This window comes from Pseudonaja textilis, chromosome 6, assembly GCF_049901715.1.
Source record: "Pseudonaja textilis isolate UNSWEBS1 chromosome 6, rPseTex1.2, whole genome shotgun sequence".
NCBI classification, from domain to species: Eukaryota; Metazoa; Chordata; class Lepidosauria; order Squamata; family Elapidae; genus Pseudonaja; species Pseudonaja textilis.
In genome coordinates, this window is record NC_141995.1 from 45,598,652 (window position 1) to 45,626,074 (window position 27,423).

General features: G+C 41.4%; 1 protein-coding gene across 5 annotated transcripts in view; it reads right to left on the reverse strand.

Moving 5' to 3' along the window:
- The window catches only part of KCNIP4 (potassium voltage-gated channel interacting protein 4), a 267,695-nt gene that overhangs the window by 25,615 nt on the left and 214,657 nt on the right, over positions 1-27,423 (reverse strand). For 4 of the 5 annotated variants that reach the window (XM_087936485.1, XM_026699757.2, XM_026699756.2 and 1 more), the window contains exon 2: positions 8,776-8,900. In XM_087936485.1, coding sequence (XP_087792611.1) covers positions 8,776-8,900 — 125 coding nt within the window. Of the gene's footprint in view, positions 1-8,775; positions 8,901-16,101; positions 16,208-27,423 lie in introns of all 5 variants that reach the window. The other variant, XM_087936483.1, reaches the window with a different exon arrangement.

The following is a 27,423-nucleotide window of genomic DNA, read 5'->3' on the forward strand; positions in this document are numbered from 1 at the left end:
AAAAGGAGGGAAGGGAAGAGAAGAAAGCAGGAAAGGAGGAAAGGGAAGGAAAGGGAAAAAAGAAAGGGAGAAGGAGGGAAGGAAAGGAATGAAGAAGAAAAGGAGGGAAGGGAAGGGAAGTGAGAGGAAAAGGAGGAAAGGGAAGGAGAGGAAAGGAAAAGAAAGGTCGAAGAAAAGGAGGGAAGGAAAGGAAAGGAAAGGAAAGGAAAGGAAAGGAAAGGAAAGGAATTGGGGAAGGGAAGATTTTTTTAAACTTCACCCTGAGACATTTCCCAGGCTGATGAGAAGAGCAAAGCTACAGCATCTCACTCAGTTTAGCTTTAAACAATTTCCAACTCTCCAAGGACCAGATCTGGGCTGGGCTGCAAAAAACAAACCAACCCAGGGACTTCTCTTGTTGAAAGATGGAGGGACGATACCTCTCAATAGGGAAGGAGGTGATCCCAATGCTCATCAATGACTTTTTTTTTTTAAATCTTTCAAGAAACCAGGAATTTTGTAGTAGATGTTTCCACCTTTGAAAGTGGTTTAAACAATTCTTGGTCCGTGACAATAAAGTAGATAATAAAACAACTTAACAAATTGGCCCTTCAATTCTAGACTTATGGGAAATCTCTTATGCATGGTACCTAAAAAAACCCAACAGCCAGGACTTTTGAAATTATTTCCATAACTGAATATGGAAATATTTGATTCCAGGCAAATAGTTTTGATTGGGAAGGTCATTATTCCATTGAACATTTGGAGGGCAAAACCCCAACTGCTTCCAGCTGCAACTTTCCCCTTTTGTTAGGAACTTTTATTAAAGAAACAGCCCACGTACCAATGTACTTGTGAAATTCACAGCACTCTGTAGCTTTCTTGCAGTTCCATAATTGCACAGCAGAAAAAAATATACGCCATTATCGTTTAAAAAGTGTGACTTGTTCTCTTTTTCTGAATATTGTGTTACCAGCAAATCATAAATTAACACTACACTTCTTAGCTTAGATATAAATGCTGAGATATATACTGTATGTCTATCCATCCATTTAAATCAGTAAGCTAAAAAATGTCTACTTCTTGTTGAGTGAGGCTTGTTGGGGCTGCATAAATCTTATTTAAAGACAGCCGAAAATGACAGACAAAGTGCTTGAAAACCCTAAAGAATGCTTTCCAAAGCTTAGTCGAATTCAAAGGTATGAGAATGACCTACAGAGTTTTAATAAATATCCAGACGCAACATTAAGTACTGGTACTGGAATGCGTAAATACTGTGTGAATTTGCTCTTCATTACTTCCCTAACTGTCCTGTTCTGCAGATGAAAATGGCAACACAAACAGCAGCAATTTTTTTCCTTTTTCAAATTATAAGAGCAGATCAAACTACGAAGGCTGCTTGTTGACTGTTGTCTCAAGGCACACTTTCCCAGTTCCCTAATGTTGGAGAAGATTCACTCAAGCATTCCAGACTAATTCATAATCGTCCAGAGCTTTGATTAGAATTAAGTAGGGGTGAGCTAATTACCCAAATCAATTCATATTTACATTACAAAGCCTATTTTTAAAAAAAAAAAAACAAGCAAAACTTCATCTTTTTGAATGGCCTAAAGTTCCTAATCAAAATGGATGTTCCAATCTGCCATGTCTAAGTGCCAGATTTTTACTTGGTTTGCTAAATCTGACATTTATTTGTTTAGCGTATGGCACACAATGTCAGGAAAATCTACACATGCTAGACACACAATGCAGTTGTCAACCCATAAAATATTTCTGTGGTCTTTTTAGAGTTGCCAACAGAAAAGGAGGGGGAAGCAGTGCGGCAGCTTGCAAAGCCGAAACTGCATTCCACAAATGTTTTCAAAGATAGTAAATAGGTGACTGAAGTTTCTGCCATGCAAAATTGTAACTGGAGGGCTAGGCTAAATGGCTCCCTTTGGTGATGGTATGCCTATCCTTGGTGCACTGCAGGGGACAAACTAGCTTATACCGGCTGGCTAGCAGTGCTCGAGTTTCTGGCTCTTCCAGGTTCTTCCACTGGTCAGAATGTGCCAATTCTCCACAGCCAACTTGCCATGGGACAACGGACTGCAGGAGGATTCAACCATTCAGTTTAATTGTTTGAAATAATCAAAACTTTATTTAATTTTTTGTCATTCCCATTTCATTTTGTCCCTCCTTCAGCATCCTTTTTTAAAAAGGGTTCCACTATTCCACTATTTTTTCAATATTAGCGTAACTCTTGTTCCGCAACAAGTTTTTCCATGGCGAGTTGATTGTGGTGGTCTGGCCATGGCGAGTGGTCGTAGGACTCTCTGACGGTCTTGCCTCGCCATGTGTTGCGTTGCCTCATGTCTGGCCAGGTCCAGCGGGGGTTTCTGCCCGCTGCACACATAAACACAGCTAACTTTTTCTACTGAGGTGGTACCCAGAGGTGGGATTCTACCGCCTTGGACTGGTTTGGGCAAACCGGATGTTAAAGTTACATTTGATTTACCAAACCAGTATTTCAAATGACCGGCTGGCCCCGCCTCTCCCTCCCCTCCCCTACCAGGAGTCTCCATGCAGCCCATTTTCAATGGAGGTAAGTGAAGGGTCTGTGAGGAGGCTCTGGGAGGGGGATAAACGGACCTTCTGGAAGTCCAGAAATGGGCCTGTTTCCGGCTTCCAGAGGGCTTCCAGAGGCCAGGGGAGGCCTCTGGACCCCTTGGAAGTGTGAAAATGGCCTCCCTGGTCTCTGGAGGCCCACCGGAAGCTGGAAACAGTAAGTTCCGGTAGGCCATGCCCACCATGGCCACACCGACCCAGCAACCAGGCAGCGAATTTTTGAATCCTACCCCTAGTGGTACCCATTTATCTACTTGCAGTATCCGTTACAAACTGCAGGGTGACCAACAGCCAGGCAGTGAGCAGCAGGAACTCACCCTGTCCTGCAGAGCTGGGCTCGAACTGCTGGAGCGCAGGCCATTTCTGGCCATCAGTTCCAGCACCATTAAGCTGCGGTGCCACCATGCCCTCTTGCTAAAGCTGACGGGCGACACGTCCTGCATTTGGCCTGAAGCCGCACATTGACAAGGTCTCCGTTAAGATGCCCCCCATTGAAAGGCTGATAATAAGAGGGTGGGTGGGTTGAAGCCACTTGGCCCAATCCTGTTTCTTTGGGGCAGAAGTCCAGAGAAATACAAAACATTCCTTCCCCCTTTCCTCCTTTTTTTGACTGCAAGAAACTTATCAATGGGCAGAAGATGGGAAGGTGTGTGTGGGGAGGAAATCGGCCGCATGTGGAGCACACCTTTGACAGTTTGCGCAATTGGCTCTGAAGTGCTCCTTAAATAAGGCACACCACAGCGGGGTTGGCTTGAAAGGTTAATGACTAGAGCAATCGAACGTTCAGCGTGGCAAGGAGGAAAGGATGGGAGGGCAGCTCCAGCATGGACCTCTCCCACTGTGATCTCCCTCCGAGGAGGATTCACCTGAAAGCCGGGGAGACAAAAAATAAAAAATCACAATTGCCAAATTCAGCGTCGAAGAGGCTGAGGACCCTTCGCTAATTTCCCAATTAAAATATAAAAACTACATTATTTTTTTAACTAAACACACATTTCCTCCAGCTACTCAGATCTGGTATCGTTTTAGTGTAAGAACTCCTACAGTAGCTGTTTCTTCATCAGATGATTTGCCTCCGCGCAACCATTTTATGCTTCTTACCCTTCTCTCGCAAACGATAAGTTATAACCCTGTTGATGCTACTATTGATCACTTCTCAGCATACGCACACGTATCCATACAGGTAGTCCTTGACTTACGACCTTAAGTCACTTGTGCTGGTTGTTAAGGGGCTTATTACATGACCGACGTGTTTTTTTTTTTTTTTTTTGGAGCAGTTCCTAGGTGAAGCCAATCTATCTGATTCTTAAGGTACCTTGTTAAGTGAACCCATATGATTCAGTCAGAATAGAGCTGGAAGGGACCTTGGAGTTCTTCTAGTCCAACCCCTTGTAGTGGCTGTCCAGTCTCTTCTTAAAAACCTCCAGGGATGAAGCACCTACAACGTCTGAAGGCAACTTCTGTTCCACTGTCCTCACTGTTGGGAAGTTTCTCCTTAATTCCAGTTGCTTCTCTCCTTGAATAGTTTCCATCTGTTGTTTCTTGTCCTGCCTTCTGGTGCTTTGGATAATAATTTGACCCCCCCTCTTCTTTGCAGCAGCCCCTCAAATACTGGAAGACTGCTATCATGTCCCCGCTAGCCCTTCTTTTCTCTAAACTGGCCAAACCCAGTTCCTGCAACCGTTCTTCACATGTTTTAGTCTCCAGGCCTTCAATTGTCTTAGTTGCTCTTCTTTGCACTTTTTCCAAATTCTCTCAACATCTTTATTTGTAATGTGGGGACCCAAACTGGATGCAGCGTTCCAGATGTGGCCTTACTAAGGCTTTATAAAGTGGTAGTAGTACTTCACACAATTTTGATTCTATGCCTCTGTTTATACAACCCAGGATTGTATTAGCTTGAGTCTTAATGGAAAACTGTGATCCTTAAGTTATGTGTGTTTTCTTAATCGAAACTGGAGGTAAATGCTGGTTTCCGGTAAAAATCATTGTACGTTGTGGCTACGTGACTGAAGGATGCTTATAAATGCAGGCTGGTTGCCAAGAATTTGTTAAGCGTAATTAGGCAACTGCAAGGGGACAATGGCCATCAGAATTCTGAATCTATGTCATAAGTGCCTTTTCTTTTTCTTGGGGATTTAAGCAACCAGTCGTAAATCAAGGACTATCTGCATGGAGTGCAAAATACAGATCCCCAGTGAATAAACGGGAGGAATCTAGACAGGTTCCACTCACTGAGAGTGGTGCACTCTGGAGGTTGTCCTTGGTTAATTATGGTAATTGAGACCCAGAATATATGTTGCTTAGGGATGTGGTTAGAAAGCATATAACCACACTTCACAACTGCATCACTTCACAAAACAGCAGCCCTGGTGCAGCAGGAACGTGGTGAGGCTGGAGGTGGCAGTTACCATTTGGGAGAGAGAGTTACCAGAGCAACAATATCAACCCACTTCTGCAGGCTTCCCCATTGACTTTGCTTATGGGAAGCTGGCAGGGAAAGTTGCAAGAAAAGTTGTGGTATCACCCCTGACTGTGGGATACCACAACTGTCATACATGTGAGCCTGTTCCAGCACCCAATTCACATGACCATGAAGGTGTTGAGATGGCCAGGAGGATGCCGAGTTCTGATCATAAATACCACGATACCATTGTAACATTGAACTGAGCAAGCAATCATTAACCAAGGATTGCTGCCTCTATGGTATTTCTATTAAATCTCTACTATAATAATATATAAACTGCTTCCAGCTGATGGATCCGATAATTGCATCTTCCCATCCTAACTGTTTTGCTATTGTGTATGAATTACAGTAATTTGCAGTTTTGAAGTGCTGGTTTCAACAGAACACAATCACAACCAGCACTTGTAGAACAGTAACACTTGTCACCACTCCTTTGCAATCCACAGACTGTCATTCCCAGAAATGTAGCAAAATGCTCCTTTTCTGCATAGCAACTGTCAAGTGAAGGTAAGCAAATTAACACCTTCACTAGTTCAGCTTGACAAAAAATCTTTGGATCCATTGCTGGGAAAAAGGAATTCCTCACTGTCACCCACCAGGGATCAGCTAGAACGTTTCTCAATAGTTCCAGCCATTTGTTTTATATATATATATATATATATATTTATATATGTGGATATTTGGTTGTTCGGGTTTTCTCCCGCGTAAGATTCGAAGTATCTAGGCAACGTTTCGATGAAGTCTCATTCATCATCTTCAGGCTTGTAGGGGTGTGTGTGTTCTCATTGGTAGGGGGTTTGGCTGTGTTGTGATTGGTTGGGGGGTTGGCCGTGTTCTGATTGGCTGGAGGCGTGTTCTGTTCAGGTGGGGGCTTGGTTGTGCCCCTACCAATGAGAACACACACACACACAATCAGAACACAGCCAAGACCCCACCCAATCAAGTCACACCCCCACTAGCAGTTAAAAGGAAGAAGCAGCTGCAAGCTCACATCACTCTGAGAAGCAAGAGCCGAAGACAGAAGCCTGAAGATGATGTATGAGACTTCATCGAAACCTTGCCTAGATACTTCGAATCTTATGCGGGAGAAAACCCGAACAACCAAAGATCCACATACAAATACCCGCGAGAACCTCAGAAAACAAATATAAATATATATACATATATATTGATTATATTAATAACCACACCAAAAGGAAAAATATTCTCACCAGGCCCAAATAGACATTCATGGGGTGTTTACAACTATTAGGCAGAGCCTTGGCCCTCTCCCATGGTTAGGTAACAGGTAAAGGTTCCCCTCGCACACCCGTGCTACTCATTTCTGGCTCTAGGGGGTGCTGCTCATCTCCATTACAAAGCTGAAGAAGAGCCAGCGCTGTCCAAAGATGTCTCCGTGGTCATGTGGCCGGCATGACTAAACACCGAAGACACACAGAACACTGTTACCCTCCCACCAAAGTGATTCCTTTTTCTACTTGCCTTTATTTTACATGCTTTCGAACTGCTAGGTTGGTAGAAGCTAGGACAAGAAACGGGAGCTTACTCCGTTACGCGGCGCTAGGGATTCGAACTGCCGAACCACCGACCTTTCTGATCAACAAGCTCAGCATCTTAGCCCTTGAGCCACCACGCCCCTCTCTCTCATGGTTGGTCCCCTCTCAATAGTCTTTGAAGATAGGCTGTTATTCAACCCAGAGGTGTTGACGGTTCTCACTCTCTTCCCAATTAGCTTTATTGGCCAACTGTTGGCCCCACTGTTTTGGAGAAGAACAAAGGCTTTTTTCTGCCCACGAGAATGCTTTACATCGGAAGACAAAGCAAAGGGAAGACAGGTGGAGGCAGGAGATAAGAATCACGACACCGAAAGTTGGCCTTCTGGACCAGGGACTCCTTTCTCAACGCGGGTCCAAGATGAAAGAAACAGCAGTATAGCTCCAGCAGAATGGATGAAAGGCCTTACCTGGCATGCCAGAAGACCTGAGAGGCCAAGGGAAGGGAGGGTCTGAGGGCAGGAGGTCTTGCAAGGCAGTTTGGAGGAGATGGAGTTGAGTCCAAAAACAAAGCATGGAATTCATGGTCTCCATCCATCCCTTGCTAATTCTTACCTGGCCTCTTATCACTTCTGCTCTAAGTCAGGGCCAATCACCTGACCTTCTCTTCCAGATGATGGGGAGAAAAGCCTTACCAGGTTTTGAACACCTTGAAACTGTTCTTGAAGAGGCCGAAAAAAATATATATGGGGAAACTTAACTTTCCTATCAGTACAATAAAGAGAATTGGCGTAAAGTAAAATGATCAATTGGTGAGAGGTTTTGTCTCCTCATGGGAACTCTAAGTAGGAAGGACTTCCAAAACCCTAAAGGAGAGAAGCTCAGTCACTAATCCAAATTCATTTGAAGAAGGATTTCATCCTCTTTTGAGAAGATTAGCTTCCTTAGGGCTTGAGATGGCTGTCCTGAAATCAAGATAACTGTTTATTTTCAGTGACAAAGTGTTTAGAGTGACGTTCCAAAATGAAAAGCTAAATGTTTTGTGCATTCTTAGGGTTTTGTTGCATGAAAATAAAGTTACAGGAAAAAAAATACCGATCTGCACTTGTGCATTGGCCAGTTAATTCCCATTAGTTAGTAAGACTGGATCTGCAACTTTTTCATTTCATTAGACTTTCTGTCCTGTCCATAACATCTAGCTGAAAACAGCCTGCCTTCCATGGAGGACCTGTGTACTGCATGGCCAGAAAGAAGGCTGTGAAAATATCTACAAGATCCCTCGCATCCTGGACATAAACTGTTTCAATTCCTTCCCTCAAAACGACCCTATAGAGCCCTGCACACCAGAACAACTAGATACAAGGGGAGTTTTTCACCCGAATGCCATCACTCTGCTAAACAAACAACTCCCACAACACGGTCAAACTATTTACTAAGACTGTATTACTATTCTTCTCATCCTTCCTATTACATATTTCCTTAGCTTCTTATGACCACCACTTTGTTGCTTGTAGCTTATGATTTATATTGTTTGATTTAGTATCCTAGTATGATTGATGTTGATTGCTTATTTAGTATCCTATGACTATCACTAAGTGTCCATTCTTCCAATTCAGGATTAATGCATTTTTATGATGACTATGATCATAGTTGATCACTTGTTGCTTTTATGTACACTGAGAGCTTCTGCACCAAAGACAGATTCCTTGTGTGTCCAATCACACTTGACAATAAAGAATTCTATTCTATTCTATTCTATTCTATTCTATTCTATTCTATTCTATTCTATTCTATTCTATTCTATTCTATTCTATTCTACTCTACTCTACTCTACTCTACTCTACTCTACTCTACCCTACTCTATTTTCTATTTCTATTTCTATTCTCATTCCTGAGGATCATGTCTAATCTACTTGGGGTGTGGGTGTGCACTTCTTCAATTGGTGTGTTTTTCTTCCACCCTTCCTTCCACAAACACTCTGCAAAATACTTGCGATTTCAGCCATAGTATTCCAAGAAGCATTTTGTCCCCACAGAGATCACAACATCAGATCATTTTAACCAACCACGGCCAGGAAACGAATCATTACCATCACATCTCTGGGTGCATTCTACTATTGTTGAGAAATAGGCATTGTGTATTTATGAAGTTACATCTTGCCCCCCCAAATATTTTCAGTAATTTCCCAATTATCTACTTTGGGGGCAAAATCCAGAAGAGACACTTACATTTTTGAACCCCCGATACAGAATCTGAAGTTCCTTCTTTGTGAATCTGCTCTGGGCTTCCAGCAGTTCCAAGGCTTCTGGCCGATGTCGCACAGTGGCCATTTCGATTTCATCTTCGACGCTGTCTAAGAAACCAAAGCAAAAAAGGAAAGGTTACCAAGGAGGAATCTGGTCATGGCAAAAATATGATCTCCAATCATCATCACGTAAGCTGGAAAAGAAAGGAGACCTGGTAGATTAGATGCACCAAGTTCATCGACGAAAAGCAGCCCCTGACAATAATTACAATAATTGCAATTGCCCATTCATTAATAACTTCTAAAATGTCAGCAATAGGACTGGGTTGGTTAAGTAGAATAACGTGATTTTTTTTTTTTGCAATCATATTCAATTCATAAACACCAGATGTAGGGAGCTCAGTTTTCAGTTTTTGACCTTTGAATAAAAGTGTTGTGGCTTCCATAATTTGTAGAAATGAATATTAAGATTACTTGTGTACCAGATTATATACTGCCAAGCCAGTTCTGATTCTCAGCCACCACAAAAACAGAATATCTCCAGGTTGGTCTGTTCTCAAACTGGATGTTTCTCAATAGTGCATTCACTGCTTTTGTAATCAAGTCCATCCATCTCACTATCGGTTGCCCTATTGGTCTCCTTCCTTCCTTTCCTCCCTCCCTCCCTCTTTCCCTCACTTGGGGCTTGAGCTAAAACCAATGAAGAATAGCAGGAATTGGACAGGGTCTACTTTAATGAAAAAAAGGACTAGGGACATGGTAGCAATCTTCCAATACTTGAGGGGCTCATATAAAGAAGGGGGAGTCCAGCTATTCTCCAAAGCACATGAAGGCAGGACAAGAAGCAATAAGGATGGAAATTCATCAAGGAGAGAAACAACCTTGAACTAAGGAGAGAAATTTCCTAACAGTGAGGACACTCAACCAGTGGAACAACTTCCCTTCAGAAGTTGTAGATGATCCAACACTAAGACTTTTAAGAAGAGATGGGCAACCATTCGGCTGAAATGTTGCAGAGCAGAAGATTGGATTAAAAGGCATTTGAGGAGACATGCCAAGTCCTCAAATCCCAGTATGCTGGTTTTTCTATTTTGATTGGCATACTGTGCATGTGTAAAGTCTCAGACAACATCTATCGTTTTAATAGGAAGAGAAATAAGCTGGACAGGTTGATACAGGTGATAAACTACTCCAATTCTTAGGCCTAGAAGTCTGCCTTTATTTTGGAATAATATCCAGAGAAAGAGAGATTTTAACTTACTTGTTCCTACAGAGTTTTCTTGTATTCCATGTGATCTCCCTTGACATTTGCTTGGCTGCAATTATGTACCAATGCTAAAAAAAATAAATAAATTGCAGAAGCCACCTTCACAATTTCAGTTGCTATTAAAACAAAAGTCACCAGTTCTTAAGTTTGCAAAAGGTCTTGTTGAAAATAAATGAACTCTGCCTGCTGTATATTTCACAATCTACATGCAAAGACCCAGGAAGAGAATTAATAATAATTTGGTTTGGTTTCTTCCTCTGGGGCATTCCTCCCTGGATATTTAAGATGAATATATTATTTGTGGAAATAGGAAAAGCCAAACAGTGCTGTTAAAATGATTTTAATGACCGGGTACAGAAACAATTGCAGAGTTTGTGCTCTTGATGCAGGTCAACAGGAAGACAGTGAAGGGCTTGAGATAGGGGTGGGTTGCATGATAGTAAGCAGAATAAACACATTGGCAAAACGCAGGAGTGAAGAGGTGTTGAGACCACAGTGTCAGAACTGCTTTGTGGACTTTTCCAAGTGGAATCTCAGATGACTACACAGCATCTGTCCACGTGTCGGAATATAAAGAAGAAACTTGGGAAGTCTTCTGAAGCAGGGGTCTCCAACCTTGACAACTTTAAAACTTGTGGACTTCAACTCTCAGCGTTCCTCAGCCAGTAAACCTGGTCAATGGCTCCCAGCAAAGCTGACTGAGGAACTCTGAGAGTTGAAATCCACAAGACTTAAAGTAACAGATAACCAGAGTTGGAAAGGAGCTTGTAGGTTCTCTAATCCAACCCCCTGCCCAAGCAGGAGACCCTACACCATTTCTAACAAACGACAGACAAAAGTTGCCAAGGTTGGAGATCTCTGCTCTGGAGGACAAGGTTGTCTTAATGAAATGAAGTGGGGCCCGCTTCCCAAAGCAGGCCCTGCCTACCGTAGGCTCCACACCGCCCTAATGTTGCATCCCTAAATATTAATCATTCCGTAGTGCACAGTGCATACTAACTAATCCAATTTTGAAAAAAAAAATCAAGTCTTTTTTAGAATCTGCCCAATTTAAATATCTCTAATTTGCATTTGAGAATTAAATCTTTTTTTCCCCCTTTTTTTAAAAGCAAAGAAGTGGCAAGCACGGCTGCTCAATATTCAAGAGACTTAACAGACTCCAATTTTCAAGTCATGATGAACAGCTAGGGAGCATTTGCTAAAAACCTGTCATGCAAACTGTATCCCAGGCAGTGCATTTTTTTTGGGGGGGGGAGAGGGGGGGAGAGAGAAGCTTGTGCTCCACTAATTTATAGCTTAAAATTTGTTCCTGACAGTACAATTTAAACGAAAGGGCTTCCAACTGCATTTCATTAAAAGATTATTTGATACACTGTGGATTTTGTTCCTTATTTAATTCTATACAGAGCACATTTGATTCTTTTATGAACCAAGAAAAACTGTCTATAAGATATATTATTCCTGTGCTATATTAAGGTATTATCTTCATAATCTCTCTGTGCTGAGTGTTGCTTTTAAAACTTTGCTTCCTGGTATTGTAAGATTAAAGAAAGTAGGGTAATTTATTCCACCTATTTCTTTTTTTAAAAAAATGTATGAAATCAATTTAATTACATCCAGTGGCCATCAAAGTAAAAAAAAAGCAAAAGCAACAAAGAAAGTCAAACAGTCTAAAGCCTAAGACATCAACATTTTAAAACCAGAGAAAAAGAAAAATGAAATGCAAACAAACAGAATAAAACATAAAATAAAACAGAAGGCAAATAGAAACATGGCAAAATAAAAGAGAAAATAAAGACATCATCATGTCCTCAGTCCAAGTTGGGGGCACCTTAGATTTTATGGAACAGTGAGGACCATTAACCTGCAAAACAGCTTCCTTCCAGAAGTTGTGGCTGCTCTATCACTGGAGGTTGTTAAGAAGAGACAGGAATGTCTGAAATGGTCCAGGATCTCCTGCTTGACCAGGGGGCTGGACTAGAAGACCTCCAAGGTCCCTTCCAGCTTTATTCTGATTGATTGATTGGTCGGTTGGTTGGTTGAACCTGCTGTAGAAAGAAACAATGCAACTCTGTTGGTGGTGCTAGCCTTCTGCTCTGTTTGGTAGGAAGTGGACTGAGAAACTGAGATTTTGTTAAAAGGGATAAAGTAAAGTGGCACAGAAAGACCAGTAGGAGAATAGATGCGAAAGAGCTTTTGATCGGATCCCAAGGAGAACAGTGCTCACTGAATGGGGTTGTAGATCCTCTGTAGGGGAAAAAAACAAGATTATGGAAAAGATGTTGAGAGTACAGGAAGAGTGCAGAAAAGAACAACAAAGATTATTAGGGCCCCATAGAATAAAACTTATGAAGAATGGTTGCAGGAATTGGGTTTGTCCTGTCTAGAGAAAAGAAGGACTAGGGGAGACAGGATAGTAGTCTTCTAATATTTGTGAGGTTGTATAAAGAAGATACTCTCCAAACCCCGTGAAAGCAGGACAAGAAGCAATGAATGGAAACTCATCAAGGAGAGAAGCAACTTGGAACTAAGGAGGAATTTCCTGACAGTGAGAACAATTAGCCAGAGGAACTACTTGCCTCCAGAAGTTGTAAATGCTCCAACACTGGAGGCTTTTAAGAAGAGATTGAATAACCATTTGTCTGAAGTGGTGTGTGGTTTCCTGCCTAAGCAGGGGGTTGGACTAGATGACCCCCAAGATCCCTTCCCACTCTGTTATTCTGTATTCAGCATGTAATACTACCGCTGTAACTTTGAAGGTAAATGAACTGTTGAAAGTTGAGGACTACCTGTACTTTAAACTAAGATGGTGTACCCATCCTATACCATATGTATGTAGTGCTTGCCAGTGCTTACATGAAGAAAAAAAAATCTAACATTTCAAGTGCTTTTTTGTGTGTGAAGTTGGGTATTATACGGGGGAAGGGAGACAAATTTTCCCTGCTGCCTGGAGTGAAGAAAGAAAGAAAGAAAGAAAGAAAGAAAGAAAGAAAGAAAGAAAGAAAGAAAGAAAGAAAGAAAGAAAGAAAGAAAGAAAGAAAGAAAGAACCAAGCAATTACCTCTCATGGGCCTAGTTAAGAGGGTTTAACTAAAACCCACCCACAAGTTTCATTTTTAACTTTCTGAATTGGAATCCACAATACAACTTTTACCACCACCACCACCACCACCATCCCAAAAAATTCTACACTCCACTGTAGCATAATAATACACATTAGAAAAAAAGAAATGATACTAATTTACGCAAGATGTATTATGCTGATTTCAGGAGTGTGGCATTATCTTGTCAAGAATGTAAGAATTTCAAAGTTAGGAGGATGAGAAAGCTGTGATGCCGGAGTAATTTGGTGGAAGACTTAGTGACGGGCACCGAGGAGGGACAAAAATCAGGAGTGCCCACAGGGAACAGGAAAAGTGGGGGGGCAGTTTTCAAAGCCGGAGACCTGCCTCCCTGAAGAAGAGGGGGTGATACTTGGATTAGGGGTTGCTCTGAGTACCCAATCTATGATTAGTAGGACTCTGTAGCCCTTCCAAAAGCAGAGAGATACCTCAGAATTCCAATCTCCTCACAACTTTTTTAATCCAGGGGTCTTCAAACTTGGCAACTTTAAGACTTGTGGACTTCAACTCCCAGAATTCCTCCTCCTCCGGTCATGTTAGCTCAGGAATTCTGGGAGTTGAAGTCCACAAGTCTTAAAGTTGCTACGTTTGGGGCCCCCTGATGTAGATGGTCTCTTATTGTAAAGAGAGGGGAGGGGGGAGGAATTGGGGGAAGTGGAATGGCATATCCTGAAAAGGCGAATTGAACACTTGAACAGCCCCCTTCCGTGCCCGACATTTGTTGTTCTGGCTTTCAGCCCGAAGCATTTGCACTGTCCAAGGGATGGACAATAGATCTTGTTTTCCCTGTAAGATGATTCATGCTGGAATGGAAGCCAGCATACCTGGATAATTTTGTCCCCTGTCTTAGTAAAGAGGTGCCAATTTTCCTCTTTTTGATCCCACACCTGCTCCACTGTCAGATTCTAGCTGTCTCCGGCACAGCAGGGCCGCAAAAATAAGGTTTCACCGGAGAATAATTCCTCTCCTTCAAGCAAAGCTTCCAAGAGGTTCCTCCCTTTAAACAGCAGGCAGAGCAAGGCAGTTAAAAAAGCTACGGTAAATACAAATTACAGGGTTCCTGAGGTATGCCAACTCCTGTCTTGTCCCTCCTGCTCGCTGGAAAATATAAGAGGAGCCCATCAAATTGAACAGCTTTTCTGCATCAGGAAAGAGGGGTGGATTCTACACGCTGTTTTTCTTTCCACACATTGTTACTTGTATGGCATAATATTCACCCTCTATTAAAGTGACCGCATGATAATCCCAGTAACATTTAAGCCTCCCAAAGATTTGGCAAGTCATTGCTGAGGCAATAATTTTTCTCTTTTTTCAAGAGAAAACTTACTTGGTAAATCCTTCCCTTTGATTGCTTCTTTTCAGCATATATTTTATTTCATTTTATCCTGTTTAATTTCTTCCCCTTCCTCCCCTCCCCTCCTTCTCCCTCCTCTTCCTCCTCTCCTCCTCCTCCACTTCTCCTCCTCCCCTCCCCCTCTTTCTACTTCTCCTCCTCCTCTTCCTCCTCCTCCTCTTCTTCTCCTCCCCCTCCCCCTCCCCCTCTTTCTCCTTCTCCTTCTTCTTCTCCTCTTCCTCCTCTCTTCCCTCTTCCTTCTTCCTCCTTCCCCCTTCCCTCCTCCTCCCTTTCCACCATGCAATTCCAAAAACATTGGTTCTATTTTTTTCTCTCCCCCACACCCCATTCTCAAAAAACAGCATCAATAGAAATCTAATACTAAGAAAAATACACATCCTGACACATTGCTTCACATCAAGGGTAGGTGTCTTCTGTCAGAGTAGAATGCTAATTCCTACAGCCAGTTTAGACAATCTGGTGCTTAACACATTCACAGTTTTTAACGCCTTGATCATTTGAAAGACTAAGAAAAACTAACCCTTAACATGGGGGGTAGAGCCCTTCATATCTGAATTCAAAGTGCTCTGCAGACCCACAACAGAGGCTGCCTTTGAACCTCTTTCCAGCAACTTTGTGCAGTGAAGGACAACACACTTCCACAATCTTTAACCCATAATGGTCAATCCAGAATCATGTTAACAGTTACATCAGTTTTGGTCTCGAGTGTGGCATTGAATGTTCTCTGGCTCTGACCAATTTTTTTCTGTTGTATAGTTACCGGTATGGGGCTCCATTCCCGGCACGAGGAAAAGCTTATTTCCAGTGGAGTATCTCTTATGTTGTGTTCTTTGGTTCTTAACAGTGAGTTACACTGTACCGCATGACTACAGAAATGTTCAAAAATAGGGAGAAGTCAACCATAATGGCTAAGAATGCACCAAGTGGAGTGGATATCTCCATTTTTCAAACTTCCCTGGCTGCTATATATGGTTATCCAATATGCAGATTATTTTCCAAGATGGTGCTACTGTCAGACCTGCCCCAAACCAATCCTTTAGGAAAGAAAGACTTCATTCACTTGAAGCGAAAGGTTCTTTTTCTAAGAGATGTTGGCTGCAGTAAAGTCAGGCTAGATCTGGGTTTCCCACACACCGAGGATACATAAAGATTTCCCCTCATCCCAGCCCTCGCTTCCCCTGTGACCAGTCCCTCTTCAGCCAATCGGAACTCGCTGAAGTGTTTTGAGAACGCGGAGATGTTTGCGGTTAATCCACATTCTTTCCTGGGGAGTCTGGCCCTGGATGCTGGTACAACTTGACTTTTACCACCCCCTCCTTATTTCCCATCACAGACACACAAAGATTTATTGCCCATCTATCTTTTCCTTCCCCCACTTTTCTAGCCATTGATGGCAGGATGCCCGGGAAGCGCCAAGCTGAACCTGGCGAAACTGACAGCTACTGGAAATGTGCAATTTAAATTCCGAAAAGCTTTTCAATGGGGGAAGGAAGGAAGGAAGGAAGGAAGGAAGGAAGGAAGGAAGGAAGGAAGGAAGGAAGGAAGGAAGGAAGGAAGGAAGAAAAACTTGCTTTGAGTGGCAGGAGAGGTCGATTTGGAAGATGAACAGCGCAAGAGTTTCATAAGCCGCTCTTTAATGCTGTGCTTCGAGTTGCTCGGGCTGTAGAAGAAACCTAGAAGATACATCATCAAGGCCAAGTTTAGGTTAGAAGAAGACACTGTTTACAGGTGGACAACAGGTATATTTGCACCTGAAAGAAGGAAGCCCAAGTTGCAAGCAGGGGAACATTCCCGGCTAAGGGAGAAACAATGAAAGGGCCCAGAGTGCCTTGTCTTCCTTTATGCCAGACACAAAGGAAGGGACAGCAATTATCATCAATTCACCTTTAGACATGGGATAGGTGTTATGGACAGGTAGTCCTCTACTTGCAACAGTTCATTTACTGACCAAAATGACAACGGCACCGGAAAAAATGGGTTATGGCCGTTTTTCCCCACACTCAGCTGGTTTGCATTCAGATACGTGGCAACTGGTTCATACTTATGACAGTTGCAGCGTCCCAGGGTCCCTTTTGTGACCGTCTGACAAGCTAAGCCAAGGGGGAAGCCAGATTCACTTAACGACCATGTCACTGATTGAACAACCGCTGAGATTCACTTAGGAAGAAAAGCCATAAAACTCACATGACAAATGTCTCACTTAGCGGCATAAATTCTGGGCCCAGTTGTAGTCATAAGGTGAGGACTACCCATAACCTGCCTAGCGATTAAGTACAGATAGTCCTTGACTTATAGCCATTGGTTTAGTGACCATTCGACATTTCAACGGTGACTAAGGGCCAGTTTTCACACTTGCAACCACTGTGGTCACATGATCAAAATCCAGCCAATGGGCACGTATTTATTTATTCAGCCAATGGGCAAGTATTTAGGACAGATTGTCCCGGGTCACTTGATTGTCATTTGAGGGACCATTTCCCAGACAGCTTCTGGTCAGCAAAGTCAACAAGGGAAGCCATATTTGCTTAATGACCACACATTTTACTTAACAACGGCCGTGATTGACTTAATAACCATGGCCAAAAAAGAAAAAAAGATTGTAAAATTGGATGCAACTCAATCACCTCGCCCTGCAATGGAACTTTTGGGGCTCCGTTGAGGTCATAAGTTGAGAACTACCTGCGGGAACAGAAATTAACCTCCCCCTGGAGAATGGCATCAAACAGTGTACATAATATTTAGTCAGAAACCATAATAACTGGCTGGTACAGTTTTGCTTTTCCTTGTGATGCAGCAATTCCCTGCTTTTGAGGGGATGAGACTTTTGTGTGTGTTTTGTCGCTTCTTTGGGTCATTAGAAAACACAAATAAAACCAATTGAACTTCCAGGATTTCTGGAGAACTAAAATAAGAAACGTAACAGAGTTCTCATCTCTGAGGATCTAAGTGCCAGAGCCTACTGCAATTACATAGCCAAAAAGGCATTAAGAGTTGCGAAGCTTTTTCTCTGGTAATATCACACTACTAACTAAAGCATACAAAAGCATTTGCTAGACCAATTCTTGAATACAGTTCATCTGTCTGGAACCTGCATTGCATATCGGACATTAATATTTCACGAGAAGAGTCCTCCACTCCTCTACTTACAACAGAATACCTTATGCCTACAGACTTGAAATTTTAGGCTTAGACAACCTAGAACTATGGCGCCTTCAGTCCGACCTAAGCGTAGTACATAAAATTATCCATTGCAATGTCGCACCCATCAATGACTACCTTCAACTTCAACCACAGCAATACACGAGCACACAATAGATACAAACTCAAGGTAAACTGCTCCAAACTCAATTTTGCAGGGAATACAACTTCAGCAACAGAGTGGTCAATGCCTGGAATGCTCTACCTGACTCTGTGGTCTCTTCCCCAACCCCCCCAAAACTTTCAGACTGTCCACTGTTGACCTCACTCCATTCCTAAGAGGTCTGTAAGGGGCGTGCATAAGCACACCAATGTGCCTACTGTCCCTATCCCAATATTTCCCTTTTATTCGTATCCATTTCATGTATTCGTAATCATGTTTATACTTATACCTGTTATCTAATACATGCTTGAAAAATAAATAAACAAATGAATGAATGAATGAATGAATGAATGAATAATTATCACAGCCTCTACATTTTGTGAGTCCTTCCTAGCAACTTCACCTCCAGCATAGTATACATTATGAAAAGAGACCAGGCTAACTCTGATGGTGTTTCACAGTTCAGCTCTGGAATGTCCACAGAGTGTGTGTGGGGAAAAAAGGTTAAATCTTTGGATCCACAATTCAGACTAAAAATGAAGCTAGGCCCCAGAAAACTCTCCAAGCAAAGGTTTAGTCAAACATACCATCAAGTATTTTATCTGAGAAGATTCCTCCAAGAGAAGCTCAGTTTCAATTCAGTTGACCCAAAGTCCCAAGCAACTTTACAAAGCAGCTTTGAAAAAATGTGTATCTTTGAAATGCTTCAGGACTTCAGTAGCCCAGCCTCTTCTACGCCATGTATTGGTTGGAAAAGAGAATATAGTTTTGTTCTTGTATAATAAATGAGGCAAAGAATATAGTTTTGTTCTTGTATAATAAATGAGGCAAGAAAAGGTGAGGATAGAAAGCAGACAAGCTTCTTATTGCTGCCTTTCAGATTTATTTCATTTTCCAAAACATGCATTTGTCCTTTTGTCATACAGTCTTTAGCAGTCCTGTGGAACTCATGGAAATGGTGGGGTCTTTTTTCTAAAACAAATTGTATATATATACTTTGTATATTGTATATTTTTATATTGTATGTTTGGTTTCAGATATATTTATTAAAATATGTGGTTTGGCTCTTGAATTTTCCTTTGTAAAGAAAAGTAATAAACGTAAACCACAAATTATCTTTATCCTTATGCATCACTTCAGATCTGCACCTTTTATTTTGCCCAAGGAAAATCTGGTCATTCTTTGGTGAAGAAAAGAGTAACTCAGTATACGATTCATCTGCCTACACCTTTCCTTTTCCACCTTGGAGAGGTCCAGATACATCCTACGAATTATCATCTTCTCAACCATACCATAATAGAGAGGTTGGCAGGAATATGGAGCTGTGGGGCACAAAAATGGCTTATTCCCTTCATTTTCTCTGCTCTCTGAGTGTTTCACTCCCTCCTTTTAATTTATTTATTCCATAAAAGAAAAGCGAGCAGAACTTCCAGCCGTAAATCCTGCTGTGTTATTTGCCATTGCTAGACTTGCGGCTGCTTCTGCCTAAATCATGCCTAGAGAAGAAAGCCAGGCAAAAAAGCAACAGCCTGTGTGCGTGTGTGTGTGTGTGTGTGTGTGTTCCTTTGGAGAAGTTTGGCCTCCTGTGAATCAGACAGTATTTCAAAGCCACTGCGGATGACTGAACCCATCTGGATGGTGGGAAAAGACCACTTAAAGTTCACACTTTAGCTGCTGGTTTCCAAACAGGATGCCCTGGTGGATACAGGGCAGAAAATTATATATGTTCTTTTTATGTTGGGTAAAAGCCATAAACTAGAAACTCTGCAGCCCTCCACCCAAGGCAAGGCAGTCTAAGAATCGCTTAACTATCTATACCTATATCATCCAAATCTCTCTCTCTCTCTCTCTTATTTATCTTATCTATCTTATCTCTCTCTTATCTCTCTCTCTTATCTCTCTCTCTTATCTCTCTTATCTCTTTATCTTCTCCCCCCCTCTACCTCTCTTTTTATATATCCTACCTATCCATCTCTGTTTGTGTGTCTATCTATTTATCTTATCTCTCTCTCTCTTATCTCTCTTATCTCTCTCTCACCTCTCTTATCTATCTTCTTTCTCTCTCTTATCTCTGTATCTCTTATCTATCTTCTCTCTCTCTCTCTTCTCTCTCTCTCTAGTTCTCTCCCTCTGCCTCTTTCTCCCCCTCTCTTTATATATCCTATCTATCCTATCTATCTCTGTCTGTCTATCTATCATCTATCTATCTATCATCTCTCTCTCTTATCTATCTTATCTTTCTCTCTCTTCTCTCTCTTCTCTCTCTTCTTTCTCTCTCTTTTCCTCCCTCCCTCCACCCTCCGTCCTCTTCAGTACAGGTAAAAAGTATGTACGGCTTAGTAAATGCCTAAGGAAGGCTTTTATAGTATTATTCTAAAAACTTGTAGTATCTGCTAAACTCAAGACAATTGTGAAAATAAATTGACCTGTATGGCCATCATTTTTATGCATGGTTGAGTCTTGAGAAGATCCAGCAGGTGTCATGGGAAAAAAAGCAAAACTATTAAAAAAAAACTACCTTCAGCAGAAACATTTTCAAGAGAAACCAAAGAAGATACAATGAGCCTCTAGACAGACTAAATACACTATAAAACAGAAAAATGGGCCTCCTGATTTTAAATCACCAAGCCCTTTATGTTTTTCTTTTTCATTTATTTTCTACTGGAAAAACAGAAAAACATCTTTAGGACAAATGTGCTCCGTTATTTCTCTCGGCATGAGAAAATGCTAAGCAATCCTTGATTTAGAACTAAGTGGAGACCTTAATTCCAGAATTTCTGCCTGAGTTGGTTTGCATTCGTCTGTGCTTTCATTTCCACCTGTTCCTTAGCTAGCACTTATTTTAGTATCTGCACCTACAGAGAAGAATTACCGATGCGTCCCTGTTTACTCTTTATAATGATTGCAAGGCACCCCTCTTACATAAACTTATTACAATCAATACATGAAAATACAATGGCACTATACTAATAACATAATGGAAAAAGGAAATTAACTGTTATGTGTATCTCTACACTGTAGCTTGTATGGCCAAAATGATGGCCAAGAAAGTCACACTGTGTTCAATTGTTTTTAACGTTTATTCAATAAAATTTATTTTTTTAAAAAAGAAAGAAAGAAAAAGAAAATACAATGGTGACCATTTGCCTAAATGATCTTGAAGTGGAAATCAACAGAGAACAAGCTCTTTTCTCAGCCTGCCTTGAAGAAGAACTTTGTAAACTAGATGGGGCAAAAGATAAAATAAAAAAAATCAATGGCATTTACTGAAATCATTTCAGATTTGAAGAGGATGTTCTCAAATCACAAGACCCAGAACAGCCACAAAGACACACAACAAGGGTCCACAAAGCAGGGGAACTCACTTAACAATCGAGATCTGGGGCTTATCTGTAAAACACAGGACCCATCACTGCCTTCTCCTCACAGGGAAGAAGGTTCTGGTTATTGCTTATAAGTTCTGTAGAAAGTTAGCGCCTGCCCCTCCTAGAAGAATGAAATCTTTCGGGACATATTAAAAAAGGCAGAATATTATATTACCCCAAAGAGAGAAATGGAGAAATGTGGGGTTTTTTTAGAGGTAGAAAGCAGCCCCCACATTCCTTAACAGCAGATGCCAGCACTTAAGAGATAAAGAGCTTATTGAAAGGGGAAAACAAGTATCTAGATAGCTCTATTCAGAGGCAAAGCAAATACTGCAAGCAGAAATCCGTCCAGACAGGATATTTTGAAACTCCCTGCAGCAAAGTCTGAACAAAGTCAGAATGGTAGGATTAGAAAGCAAGCTCCTCAACCAAGATCCAACACAGGACGAAAGCCATTAAACCACAATAGGAATTGCCTGACACCCATTCAGAACACAAGCCCCTTCACTGCACCCTCCCAGAGCAACCCATACTTCACCCTGTTGCTCAGATAAACAATAAGCCAAAGGTTAACCAGATTAGCTTAGACAAGCACCTAGGATTTGATTTTTCTCTTTTGCCTATAGAGCCAGCTATGACCCCTACATGACCCCATAGGAATTTGACAACAGCCAATAGAACATTAAAGGACATGTTCTTGCACAGGAATAGGACGCTCAAGTTCAAAGCCCAAAGAAAGGTATAAAAATCATCCACTCGCAACACTATTTTGTCAGCTGCCCAGGACCACAAACGTTTCCATGTGGTTCTGCAACTTCAGAGGTCTTCAAACTTGACCGCTTTAAGACTTGTGGACCAACTCTCAGAATTCCTCCTCCAGTCTTGTTAACTTGGGAATTCTGGGAGTTGAAGTCCACAAGTCTTAAACTTGCCAAGTTTGAAGACCCTTGTGCTACATCAATAAACCATCTTTCCAATCAGCCTCCATGTTTCCAGTGTCTTTCTCTCAGCCTGGAACTGAACCAGATGGATATTTCTTCCCACAGTTCTTTCATGGGACTTCATTATCTGATGGACTGGGGGGGGGGGTCTCCCATAGTCCATCGAGTTGCATCCTCATGTTCAGCTCCCATCAATGAAACAGTAGTGCCTGATGGGTCTAAGAAGCTTGTCTTCTTCCAGAGACTTATATTTTATTTTATTTATTTATTTTTATTTTATTTATTTGTCAATTGTTTACGAGATAATAAGTAAAAGTGTATACATAATTATGGATACATGAAATGAGTACATATAAGAAAAATGAAAGAAAAATAAAAGAAACAATAGGACAGGGACGGTAGGCACGTTGGTGCCTCTCCTTCACCCAGCCGCATCTAAAAGAGCCCTTAAAATCTGGATGTGTCCCCCAAGGCCTGGGGATAGATCACGGGGGTAGCCTCCTTGTGGAATGACGGATCTGTTAGAGACTGCATTATTTCTCTTGGCTTTTATACAGTTCCACACTGTTTTAGTTTAATATTGTACGCTGCCTAGAATGGAGAGCGATGGAATTGGGCAAGTGCCGTAATAAATAAACAAGAAGAATTCATTTGAATACATGCCTAGAATGGGAAACATATTCAGTGACTAGAAGAAGGATAATTACAGAGAAAATCTGAGAGAGTTGAACTGTTTCCAGCATTTTCGCGTGTTGCTCATGATTGCTCATCGAATACATTCAGGCTTGTTACTCATCGAATACATTCAGGCTTTCGACAGGGCCATTAAAAAAAAAGTACAAACAAGATTAGTATCTCTTTAGGGCAGAGAACAGAAGGCCCTTTGCAGACACAGCAAATGTAGAAAGCTACTTGTCTGGGTAAGGACGGCATTTAAAATCAATATGCCCAGGAGCACAAAGAGACTGGATTGTCATTAAGCACAGAGAAAGAGCAATCTTTGTGGCGGCAATTAAATACACATAGAGTATTTACTCAGAGACCCACGTTGGTTAATGGGTGACATCCTGAAGACCAGGAACGTAGGTTTGACTTTGCTAGTTATTTTAAAAAGCCTAGTACAGGAGACCACTTTGCTTGATGCACTCAAGAGGTTATCCTCAACAAAACCTACATTCTTACCCTCCTGAGGAGTCTATTTTTCACTAACTGTTTAGGAAATAATTTAAGCAAAATGGATGTAGAACCAAAATGAGGTGCAATGATGTATTTTGTGAAGATTAGCATTGCCCTGTTTGATTTATGGCCAAAGCGATACAAGAACCAATGATTTCAAATGTCAGCCTGACGCCTTTTTGTGCTGAATGGCAAGACTAATATCAAAAGGTCACCTTATAGTTTGCCCCAGTCATAAACACATCACGGTTACGTTACTCCTGGAAGATTTGCTACTGAAATGTTTTGCAGTGAGTTGTCTGTAGACAATCATATTCTGATATAAAATGTTAGCAATGTATATTTACAGTTTGCAGTCTTCTAACTGTAATCTACAAAGTCAATTATAACCATTGCAACTGATTCTACATGGAACAAACATCTCATCAGTTAGAAACCAGGATCCACAGACACTGACTGGCTGTCAAATGCCATGATCCCAAATCCTGAATCTCTACCCACACTGACACAAAACACATCAGTTTGATTGCAGCAACACAAAAATCATTGGCTATGCTACCACCCATCACACCACTCTTGAGAGTGGATTGAAGCCTGGCCCTCCACAAGCCATTCCATCAACAGACACACTGACTTACAACCAGCCTATGAACCCCCCCAGAATCAAAATCAACCACACACCCAACCAGAGATGGCACCGACCCTCAAGCAACCCACACAAGACCCCACACACCAGTAGTTCACCTCCCAATGACCCTCACCTGATGTAATCTCCCCATCACAAGCTCCATCACAAGACCCTCACCTGATGTGACCCACACTTGACCCATCACAAAACCCAACAGAAGATGCTCACTAATTATTCCTATCACAAGATCTTTACTAGACACACCCACTGTCAGGATTCCGGCAGTTACCCCCAATTAAATCCTGAGTCTCAAGCCAAACTTCCAAAACTTCCAAAGGATTTACTGGGAGTTAACATGTCTGGCATTGCCTGGGTGTAGCCGACTCTAGGACACATCATTCATTGTCACCCTTGACCCTGGTTTTCCCTCCACCCCCCTGGGTGTATCGTAATTCATATTCTCCAATGGGACACATACATAGCCCAGAGTCATCAATCATGCTCTCCAGTTAGAATTTTGCAGGGAAGAAACTTCGCTCACCTAGTTACTATCTCTGAAAACATTTATGGAATGCACTTTCGGTTTGCAAGCTGCCCCACTGCTCCACCCTCCCTTTCTGTTGGCAGCTCTAAAAAGACCATAGAAATATTTTATGAGTTGGCACCCACCCCTGACCCATCACAAGACCTACTAGGCACACCAAGATCTTATAAGCAGAACAACACAGACATCCCCTAAACTCGGCTGAAGATGTTACCTAGCCTGGTAATGTTCAGAAACCAACCCACAAGCTCGGAGAGTGAACCTCCACCCTCGTCCTATACCTGAGCTACAGAAATTCACCACAAAATCCATCCACAGACACATTGATCTACAACCAGCCTAGGAACCCCTCAGAATCCAAACCAACCACACAGCCAGCCAGAGGCAGCACCGACCCTCAACCAACACACACAATCCCCCCCCAGCACTTCACCTCCCAATGACCCTCAATAAACTGCTTTTAAATGATCTGACTTGGCTGCTTATTGGGAAGGTAATTCGAGGCAGAACCTAGGGCCAAATTTGGCTATCAAAACCCAATGTATTCCCAACTACAGAATAAAGGAGTACTATCTGGGCATCTTAATTCTATCTTTTATTTTCAATGTCTGCAAAACAAGCCTTCTTTTTTTGCCATGTTATTGCTAGCTTTTATTCATTCAACCTAACAAGGAATTTTTCAAGAATTTCCTCCTTTTCTGAGAATCAAGCTTTCAGACTGGACTCAAAAGCAGAAATATTAAATAACTGAATTCTTTTTTTTTTCCCTTTTACATATTTTTATGAAATCTGAAAACATGAAAATATATTGCACTGTACACATATTGTACAAAATACAATTAATGGGTCCCCTCCAGGAAATCTGTCTACCCAGTGAGAAAAGTCAGGGGACTTTGCTTTTAATGTGGGACAACTGCAGGGAGATTATTATATGAGCAAAATTGGAAAAGTTTGAACTTATTTACCAAAATGGAAAAAATGATGGGTGGAATGAGCAGAGGTGGCTAAATTAACTTCTTTGATTAGAGAAAAGGAGGCATCAACATTTATGGCTGATTGGCAACTGCTTATAAAGTTTTTGCACGAATTAGAGAACAGTGCAGTTATGAGTTGCCTTTTGGAGGATTAGGGAGAAAAAATGGATAATAGAAAAATGAGGGAATTTTTGCAATAACAGAGTAAGAGATAACTTTGTAATCAAACTTTAATTTGCTGCAAAGGAAACCAGATGCTTCTTTCTATTTCTTTTTACTCTTTTTGTATTATTTTTTCCTTGTCTTTCTTTGTTCTATTTATGTTGTATTAGTTTGTGTTCATTTTATGTTCCCTTTAACATTTTTCATAATATCTATTTATCTGTCCTTCTGGCTATCTAATCTCTCCATATAGAAAACTCATCCATCATTAACAATAATTTCCTTATTGGGTATTGAAAGCTGTTGTCTCAAAATTTCAAAGGCTGCAATAATGAAACAGTCAACTTTCTAACAGAAGAAAGGAAAGCCACAAACTGGACTCGGCATGAAAAGTGTGACTTGGTTCCGTATTGTTACTTTGTTCTTTTTATTTCATGGATAGTCCCTCTGTTGTTTCCACAGCCTTGAAATCCCTCTTCTTCTAACTCACAGAAATAGACATGGAGCTTTGCAAAGAATTGAGGTGCAAATATCTTGATGGATTTGGATCCTTCTTCAGAAATAGTTGGATAGTTTGATAGCTCCTAGAAGCTATTCCAAACTAGGAAGGTCCAGTTCCCCACAGCAGTTTTAAACTAAAATGCAACTTAGCATGATACTGTATAGGTAGTCCTTGATTTATGACCCACAATGGAACCCAAAATTTACATTGCTAAGTGAGACCTTTGTTAAGGGATTTTTGCCCCATTTTACAACTTTTCATGTCACAAAAAATCCACCCTCGCTTAAATCATAAGTCTCTAGCAACATTTCTCAGAGAAAAGGAAATTGTTTTATTAGAAGTGGCCATGTTGGCATTAGTGGATGCAGCCGATACTAAAATACATCATTCATTTCCCCCTTGACCCTGGTCTTCTGTCCACCCCATGTATATTCTCCAATGGGACACATCCATAGCCAAGAGTCATCAATCATCTCTCCAGTAATATTCTTGCACTCCGACAACTTTGGGCTGCCAGGGCAATTATCTAGGCACTTGAGGAATGCACTGTTTTCCCCCACCCGCACTCCCTTTCTGCTGGCAACTAAAAAGACCAAAGGAGTATCTTTTTAGTTGACAACTTGAGTGGTTAAATTAGTAATCCAGTTGTTAAGTGAATCCAGCTTCCACATTGACTTTATTTTCTTTCTTTCTTTCTTTCTTTCTTTCTTTCTTTCTTTCTTTCTTTCTTTCTTTCTTTCTTTCTTTCTTTCTTTCTTTCTTTCTTTCCTTCCTTCCTTCCTTCCTTCCTTCCTTCCTTCTTTCTTTTCTTTTCTTTTCTTTTCTTTTCTTTTCTTTTCTTTTCTTTTCTTTTCTTTTCTTTGTCAAGCATGTATTAGGTAACAGATACAAGCATAAATGTGATTTATAGCAGCAAAACATGCATCTGAATACATGAAATGGATACGAATTCTGACTTTGCTTGTCAGAAGGTCGCAAAAGGAGATCATGTGATCCCCAGGGATGCTGCGTCTGTCGTAAGTACAAGTCAATTGCCAATGGTCTGAATGTAAACCATGTGACCAAAATGGGGGATGCGGCAAATGGTCATAAGGGTGAAAAATGGTTCTAAGTCCCCCTTTTTTTTCAGTGCCGTTGCAACTTTGAACGGTCACTAAATGAATTGTTGTAAGTCGAGGACCACCGGTATTGCAAACAACTTTCTGAAACCGCTTGTCTCTGGACTGTTTTTAAAGAATCGTTTCTGGCAGATTGGCAGAGCGTTTTTTCATCCGACGAGCGTTCCAATCCGTCATT